The 17822-nt window shown below is 46.5% G+C and overlaps 1 protein-coding gene across 8 annotated transcripts in view; it reads right to left on the bottom strand.

Annotated features, from left to right (window-relative positions):
- Nucleotides 1-6862: 6862 nt before the first annotated feature.
- The window catches only part of rxrb (retinoid X receptor beta), a 35155-nt gene continuing 24195 nt past the window's right edge, over nucleotides 6863-17822 (bottom strand). For 6 of the 8 annotated variants that reach the window (XM_062972792.1, XM_062972793.1, XM_062972787.1 and 3 more), the window contains 6 exons: nucleotides 16919-17157; nucleotides 16427-16556; nucleotides 16108-16240; nucleotides 10891-10982; nucleotides 10086-10191; nucleotides 6863-8219 (listed from right to left, as the gene is read on the bottom strand). In XM_062972792.1, coding sequence (XP_062828862.1) covers nucleotides 8072-8219; nucleotides 10086-10191; nucleotides 10891-10982; nucleotides 16108-16240; nucleotides 16427-16556; nucleotides 16919-17157 — 848 coding nt within the window. In that variant the 3' untranslated portion in view covers nucleotides 6863-8071. The remainder of the gene's footprint in view (nucleotides 8220-10085; nucleotides 10192-10890; nucleotides 10983-16107; nucleotides 16241-16426; nucleotides 16557-16918; nucleotides 17158-17822) is intronic. The other 2 variants (XM_062972789.1, XM_062972790.1) reach the window with 1 other exon arrangement.

Genomic DNA, 17822 nt, shown 5'->3' with positions numbered 1-17822 from the left:
CTCTCTGTGGGGCACATACACACAGTGTGTGTCTGCTGGAGGTCAGGCCAGGACAGCCGGCCAAAGGGAGGAGGGATCAGGCCTTTGCGCATGTCACTCCGGCCAACTCAATGCCTACACTCAGAGCATCACTGGGAGTTCGGAAGGGTCTCTAAAGGCTATCTAGTCTGACCTCTCTCTGGACACCCCCCCCCCCATGGCACAATGGGTTAAACCCCTGTGCCAGCAGGGAGTGGGGTTTTTTTTTCGTGTCAGGAGTGACTTGAGAAACTGCAAGTTGCTTCAGGTGTGAGAGAATTGGCTGTCTGCAAGGACGTTGCCCGGGGGACATTGCCCGGATGTCTTGATGTTTTTACCATCCTTGTAGGAGGCTTCTCTCATGTCTCCGCATGGAGCTGGAGCTGACAGAGGGAGCTCACCCGCACTCTCCCCGGGTTGGATTCGTACCTGGCAGCCTTCAGGTCAGCAACCCAACCTTCAAGTCACGAGGCTTTAATCCACTGCACCACCGGGGGCTCCTTGCCAGGGAGTGGGGCGAGCTCCCATCTGTCAGCTCCAGCTCCCCATGCAGGGACATGACAGACGCTTCCCACAGGATGGCAACACATCAGGGCATCCCCTGGTTAATGTCCTTGCAACGGGCAATTCTCTCACTTGCCGTTTCTCAAGTTGCTCCTGATATGAAAAAAAAACCCTCATTCTGCCAGGCAGGGGGACACTATCCGATCCCTCCCGACAGATGGCCATTCAGACTGTTTAAAGATCACCTCAGGCCCCGCCAGGTAGCAAGGGACAGAAAGGCACTTTGTACATGCTCATACGTAACACCCACACAGTACGGCCCAATGCTACACAACCCACAAAGTGGATGTCCCCGCTTGGCTTCATTTCAATAGGGTTTTGCTCTTATCTGCGGTTTCATGAACCCACACGAAGCTCAGGAATGTCCACCCCAGGAATGTCCACCCGTTTCATTGATCCACCACTACAAAAATGCATCCTCTGTAGGGATTTTGAGGTCCTCCAGCACCACTCTGTGGCCCTCCAGGCCTCTTTGGTACTTTACCATCTGGATCCTTTAACACCGTGGTTCTCAACCAGTGGGCCACGAGGACGAAAATCCAGTCTGTGAACCTCCTTCTTCTTTATTTTCGCTCCTTTCCACAGAGCATTGGATAGACCACATCAGCTCTAGAGGAGTGCTTCTCAACCCTTTGGTCTCCAGATGTTGTTGGCCTTCAACTCCCAGAAATCCTAACAGCTGGTAAACTGGCTGGGATTTCTGGGAGTTGTAGGCAAAACACCCAGGGGACCCACAGGTTGAGGACCACTCATCTACATTATTAAATATGGTTTTCTGTGGGCGAGCACATGGAGACTTCTGGATGGCATATGTTCTGTATCAGAATCCTAGAGTTGGAAGAGACCTGGTGGGCCCTCCAGTCCAACCCCATTTTGCCAAGAAGCAGGAAAATCATATTCAAAGCAACCCCGACAGATGGCCATCCAACCTCTTCAAAGCCTCCAAAGGAGCCTCCACAACATTCCAGGGCAGAGAGTTCCACTGTTGAACAGCTCTCACTCAGTCAGGAAGTTCTTCCTGATGTTCAGGTGGAATCTCCTTCCTTTCTTGGAGTTTGAAACCCTTGTTGTTCCATTGCGTCCTAGTCTCCAGGACACCAGAAAAGAAACCTGCTCCCTCCTCCCTAGGACTTCCCCTCACGTATTTATACATGGCTATCATGTCTCCTCTCAGCCATCTGAGCTGATGTGGTCTATCCAATGCAGTTGATGTGGTCTAGCCAATGGGTTGTTTTACTAACAAAGCGCCATTCACACTCAGGGCGCCATGGAGTTGGACCTCGTCTTCTTCTTACATGGGATTCTTTGGGAGTTGGACCTCATTACATGGGAATTTTGGGAGTAAGGGTTTGAGGCCTTACTTAGGGTGAGTATCAGCTAGGAAATGTAAAGGAAAGTCATTATTATTATTATTATTATTATTATTATCAAGAGCCCCTGGTGGCACAGTGGGTTGAACCCTTGTGCAGGCAGGACTGCTGACTTGAAGGTTGGGCTATTGACCTGAAGGTTGCCGGTTCGAATCCAACCCGGGGAGAGCGCGAATGAGCTCCTTCTGTCAGCTCAAGCTCCCCATGCGGGAACATGAGAGAATCCTCCCACAAGGATGGTAAAAACACCAAAAACATCCGGGCAACGTCCCCTGGGCAACGTCCTTGCAGACGGCCAATTCTCTCACACCAGAAGCGACATTCAGTTTCTCAAGTCGCTCCTGACACACACACAAAATTATTAATATCCAGCTTTGATCTCTTGATTGAGACCCAAAGTGGGATATTATTATTAGTAGTATTATCCTTCTCATATTATATATATATATTATATATATATATATATATATATACACACACACACACCATACTGTTTTTGTGTGTGTTAAAGTGATTGTATTTCTTTATATCCCGCTCTCCTCTCTCTCAAAGCAGCTAACACTAAAAACAATGCAGTTTACAATATAAAACCTGTAACACAGGATTAAACACAGAACTGTGAAAGAGTCTTACTCTGATCCAAGGTTTGGGGGGGACCTAGAAATAGCTAGACCTAGAAATAGCTCTTTTCCGTTTTTATAGGGATCCTGCCTCCCAAACTGGCACAAAAGTGGAAGGCCGGTTGCATACACAACACTGATAATGATGTTAAACCGCTGAGCTGCTAAACGAAAGGTTGGTGGTTTGAATCCAGGAAGTGGGGTGAGCTCCCACAGTTAGCCCCAGCTTCTGCCAATCTGGCAGTTCGAAAACATGCGAATGTGAGTAGGTCAACAGGTGCTGCTCCGGCAGGAAGGTAAGCGCACTCCATGCAGTCATGCTGGCCACATGACCTTGGAGGTGTCTACGGACAACGCCGGCTCTTCGGCTTAGAAACAGAGATGAGCACCAACCCCTAGAGCAGGGGTCCCCAAACTAAGGCCCGGGGGCCGGATGCGGCCCTCCGAGGTCATTTACCTGGCCCCCGCCCTCAGTTTTATAATATAGTATATTGTATATACATATAATATTGATAATAATATTATAATGTAATACAATATAACACTAATAATAATACCATATAATAATATTAATTATATATTCTATATTACATATAACATTACTAATAATATTACAGTATTAGTGGTATAGTTCAATAAAGTAATATATAATGCTAATATTGTGCTATGCTAATAATATAATATATTGTATGTACATATAATTTGTAAGCCACTCTGAGTCCCCTTTGGGGTGAGAAGGGTGTGATACAAATGTAGTAAATAAATGCAGTAAATAAATAAATAATAAATAAATACATTTTAGACTTAGGCTCGCCCAAAGTCTGAAATGACTTGAAGGCACACAACAACAACAACAGCAACAACAGCAACCCTAATTAACTTGCCTATCTCATTGGCCAGAAGCAGAAGCACACTTCCCATTGAAATCCTGATAAATGTATGTTGGTTAAAATTGTTTTTATTTTTAAATATTGTATTGTTCTTTCATTGTTCTTTTTGTTATTGTTGTTGTTGTTTTTTTGCACTACAAATAAGATATGTGCATTGTGCATCAGAATTTGTTTGTATTTTTTTTTTTAAATGATAATCCGGCCCCTCAACAGTCTGAAGGATTGTGGACCGGCCCTCGGCTTAAAAAGTTTGAGGACCCCTGCCCTAGAGTCAGATACAAGATTTAATGTCAGGGGAAACCTTTACCTTGATCATGGTTAACCAAAAGGAGGCAAAGGAATAGGAGAGAAATGGAGGAGCACCGCCCCCTGCTGGCCAGAGGAGGAAATACAGCCAGAACAACCAGAATACAGTATATCATCACCCTGGAAAAGATACTCAATGCTATCTAGTCCAATACCCAGTGCCATTGAGGAGCACACAACCCAAGCCCTCCCGACAGATGGCCATCCAGCCTCCAGAGGCTCCGCAGGATTCCAAGGCAGCAGCAGATTCCAGCTCTAACCCTTCAAGGTGTTGAGATAGAACCCTGTAATAGCATTGTTCAGCTCACATTTTACTATCTGTTTCTCGGGGAGAATGTCACGGGCCGTGCTCAAAACAAAGTTATGCTACGGTCACAGCATACCCTGCATCTACCAAGCTTGTAACTCTATTGAAAAAACAAGTAAGGTTAGTCTGTCTGTCATGACTTGTTTTGAGACACTTTCTAGGTGTCTTTCACAACATGCTTCAGAATATTTCCAGGCCTTCATCTCAGGTTTACTAGGCAGCCATTCTTTAGGAACCACACTGGCCTCCTCCTTCCCTTCTGCTGGAATTCCTCCTGTTTTACGGGAATTTCCAGAGATGATTGCCATTGGTTCTCAAATACACCTGCCAGTTCTTTGAATACCTTTGAATATAGTCCCTTCTGGCCCTGGAGATGGATCTTTTTTGGATTAGCCAGATATTCCTGTGCTGCCTCTGTACCTCTTTCGTGCTGCCTTTCCCCTTCTAACTTGCTATGCGTTTTCCAGGCTGTCTGGCCATGTTCCAGAAGCATTCTCTCCTGACGTTTCGCCCACATCTATGGCAGGCATCCTCAGAGATTGTGAGGTCTGTTGGAAACTCGGCAAGTGAGGTTTGTTTATATATCTGTGGAATGTTCAGGGTGGGAGAAAGAACTACAGTAGAGTCTCGCTTATCCAACGTAAACGGGCCGGCAGAACGTTGGATAAGTGAATATGTTGGATAATAAGGAGAGATTAAGGAAAAGCCTATTAAACATCAAATTAGGTTATGATTTTACAAATTAAGCACCAAAACATCATGTTATACAACAAATTTGATAGAAAAAGTAGTTCAATACAAAGTAATGCTATGTAATAATTACCGTAGAGTCTCACTTATCCAACACTCGCTTATCCAACTTTCTGGATTATCCAACGCATTTTTGTAGTCGATGTTTTCAATAAATCGTGATATTTTGGTGCTAAATTCGTAAATATAGTAATTACTACATAGCATTATTTCGTATTGAACTACTTTTTCTGTCAAATTTGTTGTATAACATGATGCTTGGGTGCTTAATTTGTAAAATCATAACCTAATTTGATGTTTAATAGGCTTTTCCTTAATCCCTCCTTATTATCCAACATATTTGCTTATCCAACGTTCTGCCGGCCCGTTTATGTTGGATAAGTGAGACTCTACTGTACTGTATTTACGAATTTAGCACCACAATATCACGATATATTGAAAACATTGACTACAAAAATGTGTTGGATAATCCAGAACGTTGGATAAGAGAGTGTTGGATATGTGAGACTCTACTGTACCAGTATTAAGACAAACTCAAAAATCAGGACAATAAGTAAAGAACAATACTCAAGAAGACAGGGGAATTCCAGACAAGAAACAAACAAACCCTAATAATAATAATAATAATAATAATAATAATAATAATAATAATAATAATAATAATAAAAGTTCCTTGACAAAATTGAAAGAAAAGCTGATAAGGAGAAGACCTGGCTCTGGCTCACGAATGGGACCCTGAAGAAGGAGACAGAAGGCCTGATCCTTGCAGCCCAGGAGCAAGCCATCAGAACAAAGGCAATTAAGGCCAAGATCGAAAAATCAGCTGATGACCCAAAATGCAAACTGTGCAAGGAAACCGACAAAACCATTGATCATCTCCTCAGCTGCTGTAAGAAAATTGCACAGACAGACTACAAACAGAGGCACAACTATGTGGCCCAAATGATTCATTGGAACTTATGCCTCAAGTACCACCTCCCAGCAGTAAAGAACCGGTGGGATCACAACCTGTAAAAGTATCGGAGAATGAGCACGCAAAGATACTGTGGGACTTCCGAATCCAAACTGACAAAGTTCTGGAACACAACACACCAGACATCACAGTTGTGGAAAAGAAAAAAGTTTAGATTATTGATGTCGCCATCCCAGGTGACAGTCGCATTGACGAAAAACAACAGGAAAAACTCAGCCGCTCTCAGGACCTCAAGATTGAACTTCAAAGACTCTGGCAGAAACCAGTGCAGGTGGTCCCGGTGGTGGTGGGCACACTGGGTGCCGTGCCAAAAGATCTCAGCCGGCATTTGGAAACAATAGACATTGACAAAATTACGATCTGCCAACTGCAAAAGGCCACCTTACTGGGATCTGCACGCATCATCCAAAAATACATCACACAGTCCTAGACACTTGGGAAGTGTTCGACTTGTGATTTTGTGAAACGAAATCCAGCATATCGATCTTGTTTGCTGTGTCATACAACGTCGTTGTGTCAATAATAATAATATAATAATAATCAAGGCCAGCTAACACTTCCCAACAAAGGATTCTCTCAGGCAGGAAGCAGCCAGGCTTTGAAACTGCAAGGCTATTCAATGCTAATCAAGGTGGCCAATGGCAACATTCACACTTGTCTCCAACAGACAAGCGTTCTTTTTCCCACCTGAAACATTTCAAAGATATATAAACTCTACTTGCAGTTTCCAACAGACCTCACAACCTCTGAGGATGCCTGCCACAGATGTGGGCGAAACGTCAGGAGAGAATGCTTCCGGAATATGGCCAGACAGACCAGAAAACTCATAGCAATCCAGTGATTCCAGCCATGAAAGCCTTCAACAACACATTTCCCCTTCTGCTTCATTATTCAAGAGATGGGATCCCTCTGGAATAGCCAGATATTCCTGAGCTGCCTCTGTACCTCTTCTGTGCTGCCTTTCCTCTTCTGCTCCGTCATCTGGCTCTAATAGATCTGGGATTCTGTGCGATTCTGATAAAAAGTTGGTCTGAAAGCAAAAGCAGAGCCAAGGCCAGGAGAGGTGTGAGGAGGGGTCCTCTGGGAAGAGCAGCTTTTTAATAACTCAAAAAAATAATAATATAGCGGTTCATCCAGGACAAAGTGGGAAGGAGGAATATTAACAGTACTCAAACATTTTTTTTCTAGGAAGGGGGACAAAGTGGCAAAGGGGTCCAGGCATGCTGAGGCAAAGGGGGGGGGGAGGTGGTATCTGGAGAGAGCAGCGTGCGAGGAAGGGGCTCTCTGACCCCGCAATGGACACCCTGCTCTTCGGCCTCTTCCTCCACCCTCCTGATGCCTCCCCCAAAGTTATGGGGCTGGAGGAGAACCGTAATCCTCACCCTTTAAGAACACGGAGACCCCGAAAGACAAAGAGGGGGAGCGAAAGGGACCCCTCCTCTTTAAAACCCCTCCCCTCCCTCCCCTCCCTCCCCTCCTTGCATAGATGAGGGTCAGGTCAAAGTGCAGCTAAAACAGTATTTCATTTTTGGGGGGGGGGGAATGGAGGAGAAACATCTAAGGGAATCCTTGGGGGTCACCACTGACGGAGGCTAAAAAATACAAAGTCGCTCTAGCTACGCTTTCCCTCCTGGAAAAGGGGTTTAAAACCACTGCGGCCTTTACATAATAAAAATCCCATCATCATTATTATGATTTCGAAGGGGGTGCTAGGAGACACGTGAAAGGGCTGGGGGGCTCCTCGTGCTAAGCCTTGCCTGCAGAGGAGCAAAAACACTAAGAAACAAACACCGTCTTTTCTTCTTCAGTCCAGAAAGGAAAACATGGGGAGGGGAGAGGAAGCAGATGCCTAAAGAAAAGGGGGGGTGTGGTTCCCCCTTGGCTCTGCCTCCAGAAAAGCATGGGAGGGAGGGAGGGGACCCCTCAAAGGAACCCCAACACTGAGTACCTTGGCTTTAGACCTGATTCTGAGCAGCAGCGTCCACAGCGAGGCCCCAACTGGCTCCCCTTGTGTGGACCGAAGGCCAAGCAGGGCCCCGAAGCCCAGAAGTGGGGGGCAGGACCGCGGACGGGAGGAAGAGGAGGAGGAGGGAGAGGGCCAGGGAGGGAGGGAGAAAGTCTTTTGGGGTCTGGTTTCCAGAGAGGGGGGTGAAGGAGAGAAGGAGGGAGAGTGGGACCCCCTCCTCTGCCTTTGTCCTCCTTCGTTCTCTCTCTTTCTCTCTCTCTCTTGGCAGGAGTGTTGCGTGAGGCTGCAAGTGGGGCGGAGGGGCCGGTCAGGACATCTGGTGGGGGGCCTCCAGCATCTCCATGAGGAAGGTGTCGATGGGGGTGTCCCCGATCAGCTTGAAGAAGAAGAGGTGCTCCAGGCATTTCAGGCCGATGGACCGCAGGGCCGGCAGGCGCAGCAGCAGCTTGGCAAATCTGCAAGAAAGGGGACGGTGTCAGTAAATGCTTTTACTATGGTGTGAAATAGTGCTGGTCGTTTAAAGCTGTGTGATTAAGCAGTGAATGGGTTAATTCATAGAAGGGAGATGAATTGCCAGAGCGTAACTTTGGGAGGTTCTGGTTTCCAGCCGGATGAAGCACAAGTGATAAGACTGGAATGTGCTCCTTGCAGGTGTGCTCTGAAGTGGTCGGACATGTCTAGTGTTCATCCCATCTGTCATGTAATAATAATAATAATAATAATACCATTGATCATATCCTCAGCTGCTGTAAGAAAATTGCACAGACAGTCTACAAACAGAGGCACAACTATGTGGCCCAAAGGATTCATTGGAACTTATGCCTCAAGTACCACCTCCCAGCAGCAGAAAACTGGTGGGATCACAAACCTGCAAAAGTATTGGAAAATGAGCACGCAAAGATACTGTGGGACTTCCGAATCCAGACTGACAAAGTTCTGGAACACAACACACCAGACATCACAGTTGTGCAAAAGAAAAAGGTTTGGATCATTGATGTTGCCATCCCAGGTGACAGTCGCATTGACGAAAAACAACAGGAAAAACTCAGCCGCTCTCAGGACCTCAAGACTGAACTTCAAAGACTCTGGCAGAAACCAGTGCAGGTGGTCCTGGTGGTGATCGGCACATTGAGTGAAATGCCAAAAGATCTCAGCCGGCATTTGAAAACAATAGACATTGACAAAATTACGATCTGCCAGCTGCAAAAGGCCACCCTACTAGGATCACACAGTCCTAGACACTTGGGAAGTGTCTGACTTGTGATTCTGTGATATGAAATCCAGCATGTCTATCTTGTTTGCTGTGTCATAATAAAATAATAATAATAACTTTATTTTTATACCCCGCCTCTATCTCCCCAAAGGGGACTCAGGGCGGCTTACATGGGGCCAAGCCCGAATAAAAACAATAGCAATATAAAACACAACAATAGACAAAAAACATGCACAATTATAAAAAATTAAACATTAGCCAATAAAAACAAATGACAAGAACTAATAAAAACATGGATTAAAACGGAGAGGTTGTAAAAGTAGACTGGGTAAGGTGCACCATATAAATATTGTAAACACGAGGTGACTGATAAAGTGCTGCAAATTCCTGGAAGTGCAAATTGGGATAGGAGTAGACCCTGTGTCTATATCAAGTTGACAAAGGTAAAAAGTGCAAACTGGTACAGGAATGGTCACAGATACAGGATTGTTATGGGGATGAGCAATCTTTATCTAAAGGCCTGAGTAAAGAGCCAGGTTTTCAAGCTCTTTCTGAATGCTACTAGGGTGGGGGCTGAAATAAAGTTATGAGCAGCTTTGAAAGCTGAACCGAAGAAGTCCGGAGTTGTTTCTGTGCATTCCAGGCAGACAGCTTGGCATGTCGGAAGGAGAAATTGAGACTGGGAAGGTAATTGATCTCAATTTCAATTGTCAATCTAGATCTGGAAGGGAACCCCAAAGGCCTCCCAGTCCGAGACCAATCCTGCCGTAGAGGGAGATAAATCAGAAGTGTCACTAAATTATGATGTGGAGATTTGATAAATGTTTATCCAGGTGTTTCTGGACTCCAACTTCCACAATTCCTACTGGCCTACTGGTCGCTAGGAGTTGTGGAAGTCTGAATCATCTGGAGGGAGGGCTGAAGTTTGCCCAGGCCTATCATAAACTAAAGGTTGACTCTGGAAGCTAAGTAGGGTCAGGAAATGGAAGGGAGACCGCCAAGGCACCCCAGGCACTCCATTTCAGAGGAAAGTGCAGGGAAAGCCACCTCTGAGGATGCCTTGCCTGCGAAGGAAACTCAATGAGCCTGAGAGGGCCCCTGCTCCTACCTGCCCTGCTGTTCAGGGTATTTCTGTTTGCAGTAGGACTCCAGGGAGGCATAGACCTTCTCCCTCAGCAGCTCCACTTCTCCTGGGTTGGAGAGACCCTTTGCGTCTGGAAGGGGGAGAAAAGGGGGGAATCAATGGGGAAATCCACACACACTCCATAGCAAAGGCCCGCCATTAAAAGAGGCGTAAACTTGGTGGCTTTAGCAAAAATGAGGGAGAGGCCTTCTAAACCTATGGACAGACCCCTGGCTTGGAAACAGTCCATGTGAAATGGACCCAAGAGTTTTAAGAAACCACAAGCTGAGGATGAGCCAAGAGTGTGATGCAGCAGCTGGAAAAGCCAATGCGATTCTGGGCTGCATCAAGAGGAGTCTAGTGTTCGGACCAAGGGAAGTCCTAGACCCTCTCCCTTCTTCTGCCTTGGTCAGAACTTTCCACCTGGAATGTTAACAGCCCAGGGTCCAGTTTTGGGCAAAGCAAGTCAAGGAGGAGATGGGCAGGACAGAACGTTATCCAGAGAAGAAGGGCCATCAAAAGCCACGAATCCCTATAAGGAATGGCTGAGGGAGCTATAGGGGATGCTTAGCTGGAGAGGAGAAGGCTGGGAGAAGGGGACGCCGTGTTTAAATATTTGGAAGGATGTCCCATTGAGGAGGAGAAAGGGGCAAGCTTGCTGTTCTGCTGCCCTGGAGACAGGGACACAACGAAGCCATGGGTTCAAACAGCAGGGAAATAGAGGCTTCCTTGGGTCTCTTGCAATGACCTCTGCCTGTGGGGGGTCCGTGAGAGAGGGGGGCTCACCCACCTGGGTTGAAGAGGATAATGGCGCGGAGGCAGCCCAGCTCCGTCTTGTCCATTCTCATGTCGCGCATCTTCGAAACCAGTTCGGTCAGCACCCTGCAGAGGACGGAAGGAAGAGAGGAATGTGAGGCAAGGAGAGAAAGGCCTTTAGGATTGGAAAGAACTGAACCCAGTCTCTGGGAATATATTCTTTTGGAAGTAAATGGCAATCATAACCTTATTGAAAAGGAAAAATAATGTCAAATCCATTTGGCAAATGTATGGAGAGACCACCTTTTGAAAACCACTAGTCAAGATAAGCATGACCTTGTTAGAAGTCAACCCTCTGAACAAGTGATATTCATAAGCATTCGTGTAATGGCACACAGGGAACTCAGCTGTTAGACTGAAGAACCATATCTTTGCACTAACAAGGACAAAGACATGCCACTACAAAAATATATTTGGTGAGCAGAGGATGGTTGTTTCTTTGGAGTTGTAATCTCCGAAAAGATATACACTCTCCTGAAACCTCTTATTTTAAAATGTGCACTAAGAGATTAAAAAACGTCTTCTTAGAAAAATAAAATATTTTGTTTACTCCTAAACATTTTGTATTAATTCACCATACAGGCACATTTTTTTATTTAAGTTCAGTTATAGATAGGATGTGGTTCTCTCTGAGTTGAGTACACAGGGTATCATTCTTAATCAACAGTCCATAGTCTTTAGGTATGGTTGTAGTCACTGAAGTCCATAGGTCATACTTCTCTACTGAAGTCCCAACAGCAACATGCATCCACCTCCACTGAGGTGTAAAGCAGACACTGAATACAAAATTGAGTCCTGAGTCTGAACATGCTCAGTACAATCACATGTCTATAACCCCTCCCACACCAAAGAGGTTAGTCAAACTGGCAAATTAACATATACATAGAATACAGGTTAGCAAATATATACATTAAAAATAAATAGTGCAAGGCTTGGGAGGTTGCTATTTCAAACATTTAGATGGGGAAAGGGTTAATGGGGGTGCATGAGGGCAACAAGAGCACCAAGATAGGTAGAGAGGATAGGGCAACTTAATGTAGTATCACCTCATGCCATAAGTTGCCATAAGACTCTCACTGGAAGACCTAGGTGTCCTCTCTAGGCATTTACTCGGCCTTCTAGCAAGACTCTATGTTAATTTCTTGCAGAAACATACCATAGGATCACTTGGAGGATTGGAAGATTCTTTGTTGGGTGCAAGGAGGTGGAACTGTGGGTCCAGGCCCCATGGGCATAGAATCATAGAATAGTAGAGTTGGAAGAGACCTCATGGGCCATCCAGTCCAACCCCCTGCCAAGAAGCAGGGTGCTTTGAATGCGATTTCCTGCTTCTTGGCAGGGGGTTGGACTGGATGGCCCATGAGGTCTCTTCCAACTCTACTATTCTATGATTCTATGATTCTATGCCCATGGGGCCTGGACCCACAGTTCCACCTCCTTGCACCCAACAAAGAATCTTCCAATCCTCCAAATGATCCTATGGTATGTTTCTGCAAGAAGTTAACATAGAGTCTTGCTAGAAGGCCGAGTAAATGCCTAGAGAGGACACCTAGGTCTTCCAGTGAGAATCTTATGGCAACTTATGGCAGAAATAGTTAATTTCAATGGGGTCTGGTACAATCTAATATCTATGTTCCCCATAGGTACAGAGGCTCTGCTGTATCCAAGACGGGCAACGACAAGCTGGAAGAGGGCTACAGAGATGATGAAAGGTCTGGAAATTATTATTATTATTATTATTATTATTATTATTATTATTATTATTATTATTATCGACACAAAGACAGAGTATGACACAGCAAACGAGATATACAGTACAGTCTCACTTATTCAAGCCTCGCTTATCCAAGCCTCTGGATAATCCAAGCCATTTTGTAGTCAATGTTTTCAATATATCATGATATTTTGGTGCTAAATTTGTAAATACAGTAATTACAACATGACATTACTGCGTATTGAACTACTTTTTCTGTCAAATTTGTTGTATAACATGAAGTTTTGGTGCTTAATTTGTAAAATCATAACCTAATTTGATGTTTAATAGGCTTTTTCTTAATCCCTCCTAATTATCCAAGATATTCGCTTATCCAAGCTTCTGCCGGCCCGTTTAGCTTGGATAAGTGAGACTCTACTGTATATGCTGGATTTCATATCACAGAATCACAAGTTGAACACTTCCCAAGTGTTTAGAACTGTGTGATGTAATTTCGAATGATGCGCGCAGATCCCAGTAAGATGGCCTTTTTATTATTATTATTATTATTATTATTATTATTATTATTATTAATAATAATCTATTAGCCGCCTCTCTCCAAGGTCTCTGAGAAAGGGCTTAGGAAGCTGACTAACTTTGAGCTGGAGGACCGAACACTGAGACTGCAGCAGGCATGGTCAAATCAAGTTTTACAATCAATTAAATGCATCCTTTCCTTGGAGGCCACGCTCCTTTGGTCCCAGAGCAGGGCCAGGGCACTCACTCCCCTTTAGAAAGAGAAGCCTTTGCTTCTGGGACCTTCAGGGCTGGGCTTCTTCCTGCCGCCTGCTGCTTCTGTCAAGGACGTCTTTGGCAGTGTTTTCCTAATTGCTCTCTGGTTCTCTTAGGTCTCACCCTCAAAGGCCCCAGGCGTCCTTGGAAGCTAAGCAGCTTTGCCCCCAGTAAGTCATCCTTTCTATCTATATCCCTTCTTTCTTTTGTTGAATCCCAGGTCCAGAGAAGCAGATGGCGAAAACAGAAGACCGCCTGCCTCAGCAAGGTGCTTGTGCCGTCAATGTTTAACATTTCCACCAATGACCAGCCACTGCCAGAAAGGACAGAGTTTAATCTATGCTGATGATCGTGTCATCACCACTCAAGCAGGGTGCTTTGAAATGATTGAAAGAAGCTCACTGAAGCTTCAGGTGCTCTTACTGCCTAATTCAGAGAAAACAAGCTGTTTCCTAATCCATCTAAAACACAGGCATGTGCTTTTCACCTTAAGAACAGACAACCATCTTGAGCTCTGAGGATGACTTGGGAAGGAATCCCACTGGAGCATTACAGGACACCCAAATACCTGGGAGTTACCCTGGACCGTGCTCTGACTTACAAGAAGCACTGCCTGACTATCAAGCAAAAAGTGGGTGCAAGAAATAATACATGAAAGCTGACTAGCAGAACCTGGGGATCACAACCAGACACAGTGAAGACATCTGCCCTTGTGGTTGGCTACTCTGCTGCTGAGTACGCATGCCCATTGTTGAACACATCTCACCACGTTAAACAGTGGATGTGGCTCTTCATGAGACATGCCGCATTATCATAGGATGTCTAAGCTCTACACCGATGGAGAAATTATACTGTTTAGCTGACATTGCACCACCTGCAGCCAGCAATGAAAGGACCAAGGCAGTGACATCTCCAGCCCATCCTCTGTTCGGATATCAGCTAGCATGCCAACGCCTTAAATCAAGAAATAGTTTTCTAAGGTCTACAGAGATACTCGCAGGAACACCTCAGTGAGTCCAAAAGTGGAAGGCTAAAACCCGGAACCTCAAATTGTGGCTCCTGAATGAGAGACTCCCTCCTGGGCACACGGAAGACTGGACGACCTGGAAGGCACTGAACAGATTGCGCTCTGACACATGAGATGCAGAGCCAACCTTAAGAAATGGGGCCACAAAGTGGAGTCCACGACATGCGAGTGTGGAGGAGAGCAAACCACAGACCACCTACTACAATGCAGCCTGAGCCCCACCACATGCACAACGGAGGACCTCTTACAGCGACACCAGAGGCACTCCAAGTGGCCAGTTTCTGGTCAAAGGACATTTAGTAACATGCCAAGTTTTTAACTTTGTTTGTTTTTTTAAATACATTACAACTGTGCCCTTGGTTTGCTTCTGACATGATAAATAAAATATCTATATCCCACGCTCTAAAAGACAGTAGTTCTCAAAGCATGCTCCCCAGAGGCCTTGGGGTTCTGCAAAGCATACTGAGGGGCTTCGTGGTTGTTCCTCCTCTTCCTCCTCCAAGCTTTCCTTCCTCTTTCCTGCCCCTCCCTTGCCGCCAAAACCTTTCCCCCTCATCTTCCTGGATTCCAAAACCCTATTTCTCACACACTACGCACAGGGTATTTTGGGCTTTTCCTGCATAGCAATAGGGAGTTGAACTGGATGGCCTCAGGAGTTTCTGCTATCACTATTATTATTATTACAAAGGCTGAGTGGGCTTCTGTTGGGGGTGCTTTACTGTGCTTCTCCTGCATGGCAGAAAGGGGTTGGACTGGATGACCCCTGGGGTTCTCCTATTATTATTATGATTGTTGTTATTACAAAGGCTGGATGGCCATCTGTTGGGAGTGCTTTGTCTCAAAATATTTGCCTGTGCCTGATATATATACAATATAATATAATATAATATAATATAATATAATATAATATAATATAATATAATATAATATAATAACATTCCTTGGGGCTCTACAAGAAACTCTTGCTTCAGAAACGGCTCAGTGGCAGAAAAGGTTTGAGAACCTCTGCTCTAAGGCTCTCCCTGATGTTGTCACTGAGGTGGCCCTCAAAGGCGGCCCACCTGAGAACGAATGCATGGCAATGCTTTGCCGCTCCCTTGTGACGGGTTCTCAGCACCACAGCACAAGGCTCACTGGCCGGCAATGGAGGTTGTCCTAAAAACATTTAGTAACAAACAAAAGGGGTGGACTTCCGTATTACAGTGGTTCCCAACCTTTTTTTCACCAGCGACCACTCTCCAACATTAGTACCAAAAGAGTTATGAATCTGTTTTTGGTTTACTTTAGATCCGGTTTGATTATTTGGGGTGCTGATCCAGAAATTTGCATTGGATAGACCACATCAGCTCTAGTTTATGATATAGAACATATGCCATCCAGTGGTCGCTATCAGTTTGCCCATAGAAACCCATATTGAAAAATCCAGAGCTGATGTGGTCTATCCAATGCAATTATCTGAATCAGCGCCCCAAAGAACCCCAGGAACAGGCCCTGGTGCCAATTTTCCCCACATGTCTCGCGGACTTTATTTTAGGTCCCACGGCCCAACAGCGGGTCACGGCCCACAGGTTGGGAGCCACTGCAGTGTATTCCAAACCCTGCCAGTATTTTACGTTCAGTTTATGCGGTGAGTGGCAGTGTGGCTTTTCTGGAGCGGCCGCTGTCCTATCCCCACCCACCTGTCAAAGATGGCTCCCACACCGGCGCTGTGGGCACTGTTGCGGTGGACGTGGAGGCCCGTGGCCAGCAGAATCCCATCTTTCACCGAAATGGAGCGGTGTGAGAAGGAGGCGATCAGCAGCTCATTCCAGCCTGCCAAGAGGAACAGGGGGAGAGTCAGTGGGGGTCCGATCTGACCTGGCTGGGCCCCTATTAGCCAACCCCATCAGGGCAAAGGGTTGGTTGCCTCCTTTGCCTTTCTCACAGAAGGCGTCCCGCAGATCTACTCGAGCAGCAACCGCCATGCCTCCCCCCCATTCCCGCGAATGCCCCTCTCACCTGCCCGGAGCAAGATGACCTGGTCGTCGAGGGGCAGCTCGGAGAAGTGGGGGATGCGCTTGGCCCACTCCACCAGGGTGAAGAGCTGTTTGTCGGCCGCCTGGCAGATGTTGGTCACGGGGTCGTTGGGCTGTGAGGGGGAGCCGCCGCCACCACCGCAGAAAGAAGGGGAAGCCGAGAACAAGGAGGAGGAGGAGGAGAGACGGGGCAGGTGGGTTGGGGGCCTTCGTGGGGAGGGGAAACCACCAAGCACATACCTCCGCCCCACTTTGCCCCCCCCCCCCCAGCACTGATTTAAGGCCTCTCAGCCCACTCCCGTCACACCCACAAAGGAACTGGAACTGGCTGGTTCCCCAAATGCCTTTTGAGACCCCTGAATGGGATCCTTTACCCCCAGCCTCAAAGGCAGGGGTGCCATGCAGGCACTGCCCCCTCCCCCCTCCAGCCCCGGACTCTCCCTAAGAATCTGGGCGAGCCCCTTTCGGTATTTACCTCCTCGTTGACGTCAAACATCCGGGGCGAGCGTCCTGATCCCGCCGCCGCACCCCTCCAACTCACCGAGCTGCCCCCCGTGCCGGATCCGCCCCCGTCGACGCTTTGGTCCGACTTCTGCTCCACGGCCAGCTCGGCCTCCAGGATCTTCTCCACCGGCATGTCCTCGTTGGCGCCCCCGCAGGCCAGGTCCCCGTCCCCGTCCTTGTCCTTTCCGCGCTGGCGCTCCTCTTGGACGGCTGGGGCCCGACGGGCGGAGGGGAGATAAACGGGGGTCAGAGACAGCCCAGAACAGCCCACAACCCATTCCCACCACTGAGATGTACCCAAGATCCAAGCAGCATCTTCCTTTGGGAGTAGAGAAGCACCCACACTTGTACAGAGAGCAAACAGGGACAGAGGGAATCCTGTGCTGCCTTCCTGCTGCCTTGTTTCCACCTGTTTCCTAGATCTATGTACCTTAAGAAGTTCTGCTCCCTGCCTGTGTGTAGTGGACACTTCCTCCTTCTTCCCAGAATACTTTTTAATGCTTTATAACCCTTTTTGTTTGGGAAGGGTGCACCACGAGGCCTCTCTCTGCCTTAAGATGCCGACACAGACGTGAGTGTCAGCACTGGGGACTCCTCTACTAAAAGTTAAGCAACTTTCATTATCTATCTATCCTTTTATGCAAGATGTATTACCTGCAACAATAAAACTTTTTTATCTTTTTATGCCTTACCTGAACATCTTATGTTTCCTACCATGAGCTCATATACTATAGCACTGGCTATACTACACTCCACTCTGATATAGATGCCAAACATCCCTACAGGTTATTGGTCCAGAGGCTGTGTTAGTGGTTTATGACCCTTTGTTTGGAAAACGAGCACTACGAGGCTTCTCTGCCTCAAGAGGCTGTACA

This window comes from Anolis carolinensis, chromosome 2 (assembly GCF_035594765.1).
Source record: "Anolis carolinensis isolate JA03-04 chromosome 2, rAnoCar3.1.pri, whole genome shotgun sequence".
Lineage (NCBI taxonomy): Eukaryota > Metazoa > Chordata > Lepidosauria > Squamata > Dactyloidae > Anolis > Anolis carolinensis.
The sequence above is the reverse complement of the archived record's forward strand: the minus strand, read 5'-3'. Positions and strand labels throughout refer to the sequence as shown.